The sequence below is a fragment of the Amphibalanus amphitrite genome, unplaced genomic scaffold (genome assembly GCF_019059575.1).
Source record: "Amphibalanus amphitrite isolate SeventyFive unplaced genomic scaffold, NRLGWU_Aamphi_draft 000392F_arrow, whole genome shotgun sequence".
NCBI classification, from domain to species: Eukaryota; Metazoa; Arthropoda; class Thecostraca; order Balanomorpha; family Balanidae; genus Amphibalanus; species Amphibalanus amphitrite.
In genome coordinates, this window is record NW_024881886.1 from 110,565 (window position 1) to 114,814 (window position 4,250).

A 4,250-nucleotide genomic window follows, 5' to 3' on the forward strand; every position below is an offset into this window, starting at 1 on the left:
ATGTGTTGCGCAAAACACGAAAAAATGCTCTCCTGTAAAATTTGTTCAATGGCGCTTACGGTTTTCTTCCTTTGCACGGCAGTGTGATGTACCTGACTCCAACTTCACCTTTCGCAATACGCATAGCTGCCTTTTTGGAAACGCTACTCCCTTTTACATTACGGTGGATACGATAGATGTCTTCGCGCGCTCGCTGAGTTGTTTTGACGCTGACTTTTCCCTCGACCAGGGCGCATGCTCATGGACCATGAGAACACGAAGCTGCGCTCTGCCGAGGAGGCTCATCAGGCAGAAATGAAGCAGTGGAGGCAGGAGCTCAAACCGCGCAAGCAGGTAGGGTTATTGGGTTAAATGGGGTCTGAGACAGGCCCGGTGTCTTATATAACATACTGACGATGGTTTGAAGTGTAAGGTTCCATAAAGAACTACGTATGGGAGCTAACAGGCCTCACGAAGAGGTCTCATTTCCTGAAATCCTTCAAATTCAAAGTTAAAGTTAGCTTTAGAGTAGGAGCCTGTTCCGTAATCCGTGGCAGCATTGTTGCTTTCGACTTGCTGCAAAACTTACGTTAGGATTTGTTGCTATCGGGAATGGTGAGCGTCTCTTTCGGAAATGAAATATCTTTAGTGGTATAAAGTTTGCGATTAGTATTCATTTAGCTATGCTGCTCTTCATACCTTTCCCGATTCCACATTTTCTCCTACACTTCCCATCTAACCTCCCCTTCCCACCTCGTCAGAAACTGGAGGAGGCTTTCGCGGCCGAACTGGAAGAACGGGAACGCTTCTACGCCGACCCATCGGCCGGTGACCGGCTGACCTGCACACCGCTGGCCGACGGAACGGCCAGCGTGAGTCGCGCTAGCACGGGCAGCGCTGGTCGCAGCTCGGCCAGCGGGGGGAGCGTCGGCCGGGCCAGCGTCACCAGCGGGCGGTCGCACTGAGACTGAGCGTGGACAGGGGTAGGATGTGGGATGTAGACGATGAAAGTGGGGATCGCAAGGACGTCGGGAGACGAAGATAGGTGTGTTAGAACACCAATCTGGTGCTCAAGGAAGAAGGAAGAGACGCTCCAGCGTCCGAAAGATATACTGAAGACATTCTGAAGGGCCGTTGTGGCTTATCGAAGCTTAAGGCGTCTGAAAGAGACGTCAATTGAAGATGATATCGTATATTCGATGTGCCATGAGCTGCAGGGGACACTAGAGCTGATATGGGGAGTAATTTGGGTGTGAATTAGTGCCAAGTTTGTCGATACCGGTGGTGGTGTGCGATATTGAGTGAGCGGTGGTGAGTTCAGTGAGAAGAGCTGGTCCAATTTCTGCAGGCAGTATCGAGTACGGTGCGCAAGTATAAAAGGGAGAGAGATCGGCGTCGAATCGTCCAAGCCATGCAGTATGTGGACAAGACTTCCGCGTATGCGGGATAACGATCACTGGCGCTGGATCGAAAGTCGCGAATCGAGTTCAAATAGTCACCATAGTGGTATACAGGGTGTCTCAAAAGTTCGTTCACAGGTACCAGCCATGCTTTTTTGTCAATAATTCTGAATCAACTAGAAATTAACAGTCGAAATTTTGCATGGGCATTGGTGACAACCTTCCTCAAGCAGTCTCATTGTTTTCAAGTGCATTCGACCCTTCATGAGCTCACAAAAAGGGTTCACCTCTGACCATGGATCAGGCACGAAAATGTAGGTTGCAAAGTCGGGTATGTTGTGAAACTCTCTGTTTCAGGAGTAATGGGAATGGTTAAGTCGGAAATGACACATGGCTAAGTGTCGGCGAGGATGAGCGCAACATGATGATCATCTCATAAAAACGGTGGCTAAAATTTTTGAAGGACGAAACCATGCGAGACTAACGGCGTTTTGAACGACCCTCGCACGACAGCAGACTCGTGTTCCGGAAAGCAGCTGAAAATGCGGTCATAACTATGGAAAACTGGCAAGAAGGTCACAGACAGAGGTTACCCATTTTCAAAAAGTGCAGGTCATCGTAAAATAAAGACAAATTATAATTTAAAATTGTTTATAATATCTATAACGCTAATTATTGGGGACAATAACACAAAAATCGTCAATGCCAAGGACACCTGACCCTCCAAAAGTGTCAGTTATTGTAAAATTTTATCTAACGAAGTTTCAAGAGGCAGATCTGCAGCGAATAATTTTCTTTTAAACACAAAATCCCGATAAAACCACACGTTGGACAGGTTTGGGCCGTTTACAAAGCAGAACATCTCCCGAGTAAAACACTCCGCAACCGAGCGAAGGTCTTGGCATGGGGAATGACGAGCGCTTGGAATTTGCAAAATTTGCACAATGTGTCTGAGAAACAGACGTCCGACACATTCTGCTACCATATGATGCGAAAAATTTACTCCTGGTACTTCCCGTTTGTTCAGGACTGGGGTCGTTTTGAAAAGGAAAATGGCGCTTGGGATGTCGGCGCCAGTCATTCATGAAGGAGTTAGCGCCAGATAATGCCTACAAAATACTCAAGAATGGTGCCGATGCAAGCTGTCGGCTTTCAGGGAAAATCAGATGTTGCCGGGGAGCTAGTCAAAACTAAATCCGACGCAAAAACTGCAGGGGATTCCCCTGCAAGAGCTTGAAAGCTGGTAACCTTTTATCAGCCTCCGGCAGCTGACGGAGCAACAAAAATCGGTATGGGCAAATATTTTTGGAGATACAACAAAGGGGTTGGTTTCCAACCTTCTTAATCAGTTGTCAAAGCATGCATATTTGTCTAGTGTACACACAGACACCAAAACCTTATACTTTTGGCCGGTTCTTATATGCTTTATTGGCATGGGAAATGTGTGAACGAACTTTTGAGACACCCTGTATATTTCGTGAGTGAGTGAGTGGGTCCGGGAGTGCGCGGTGGACTATGTTGCGGGGAACTATTCGTGCTAAGTGAGCGAGTGATTGAGTGAGTGAGTGGGGAGTTCAGTCCCCAGCGGTGCTTCGCTGCTCGCGCGGACAGAGCTGGACTGCCGCTCGCAGGCGACTCCCCGGACCGCGGGGTCTGCGGCGGTCTGCGTGCCGCGCCGCGCTGGGGTGATGGCTCTAGTCGAAGGCCGGCGGTGCGGGCAGATCCCGCCACTGGTGGCTCTAGTCGGGTACCTATTCCGGGCGGCTGGGAGGGCGCTCAGACGCCGCCCCCGCCCCCGCCCCCGCCGCCGCCCGGCGCTCTGCCCACGGCGGCGGCGGCGGCGGCTCCGTGCCATGGCTGAAGGCCGGCTGTGACCTGACCTTACGATGAAAGGCACGAGCTTCGCGCTGCCGCTGCGATAGTGGCGCCTCTACCGGCAGCGGCGCGCAACTGGCAATCAACCCATGAAGACGGTGCTTTTTCCGGAATCGAGCCATATATCGCATATATCGCGCCTGCAATAGCAAGAGTGATTGTCTCAGTGATATCGGCGCGTATTTAGATAATTTTTAGTGCTTGTGATACGCTGTGTCATGAACGCATTTACATAAACTTATTTCTAGGCGAATACGATAGCGGATCTGTATCCCAATGGGTGATTACCGTAAACGAATGGACCCGTAGCTTTAGCTTTAGCTCGGCTTGCATCGATGCGTGGAGTACCTTGATGCCGTGCCCCGGGCATTCTGCATAAGCCATATGCGAGCACACCTACATGTGTGTATGTATGCATGTATATCTTGGCGATGGGGTCGCCTTATTGACACTTGTCAGCTCACTCCGGTGTCTTCCGGCCGGCGGAGCCGCGCCGTCGACGACGCCGTTTCATAATAAAGACTGCTGGTCGCTCTGTGAGATGGTGCTGTTTGTGGTGAGCCTGCCCCGGAGGGACCGTGCCCAGCATATGTAACCGCTCCATTCAGCTGACTAGTTCAGCCAGAGCCTGCTTAGCTACTGCCTCGAACATTGCCACGGGCATCAGGAGTATCAGCGATAGTCCGCAAGCCTGGTCATCCAACCTGGTCATGTTTTGTTTTTGTTTTTCGCTGGACCATGCACTTTTTCTTACTGGAATTGAACATACGCATGCGGGTTCCTGCGTTCATCGCATCGGCAGCAAATATGATCTTTATCATTTAAATGTCTCGTATGAAATATGAAAATATTGGTACTGTATGCCACTGTATCGTGTATGCGGTATGCCAGTTTATCTAGAAGCTGGAAGGGCTTTGTGCACATCACATCTGCATACAAACTTTTGAATTAGTGACGGCGTTCGAAAGGCAAAATCGTAGCAAATATGACGCAGCT

At 50.0% G+C, this 4,250-nt stretch overlaps 1 protein-coding gene across 14 annotated transcripts in view; it reads left to right on the top strand.

Moving 5' to 3' along the window:
* Positions 1-3,794, top strand: part of LOC122390342 (serine/threonine-protein kinase 10-like) — a 30,429-nt gene extending 26,635 nt beyond the window's left edge. For all 14 annotated transcript variants that reach the window (XM_043383192.1, XM_043383180.1, XM_043383187.1 and 11 more), the window contains 3 exons: positions 230-333; positions 741-1,488; positions 2,849-3,794. In XM_043383192.1, coding sequence (XP_043239127.1) covers positions 230-333; positions 741-944 — 308 coding nt within the window. In that variant the 3' untranslated portion in view covers positions 945-1,488; positions 2,849-3,794. The remainder of the gene's footprint in view (positions 1-229; positions 334-740; positions 1,489-2,848) is intronic.
* The last annotated feature ends 456 nt before the right edge of the window (positions 3,795-4,250 follow it).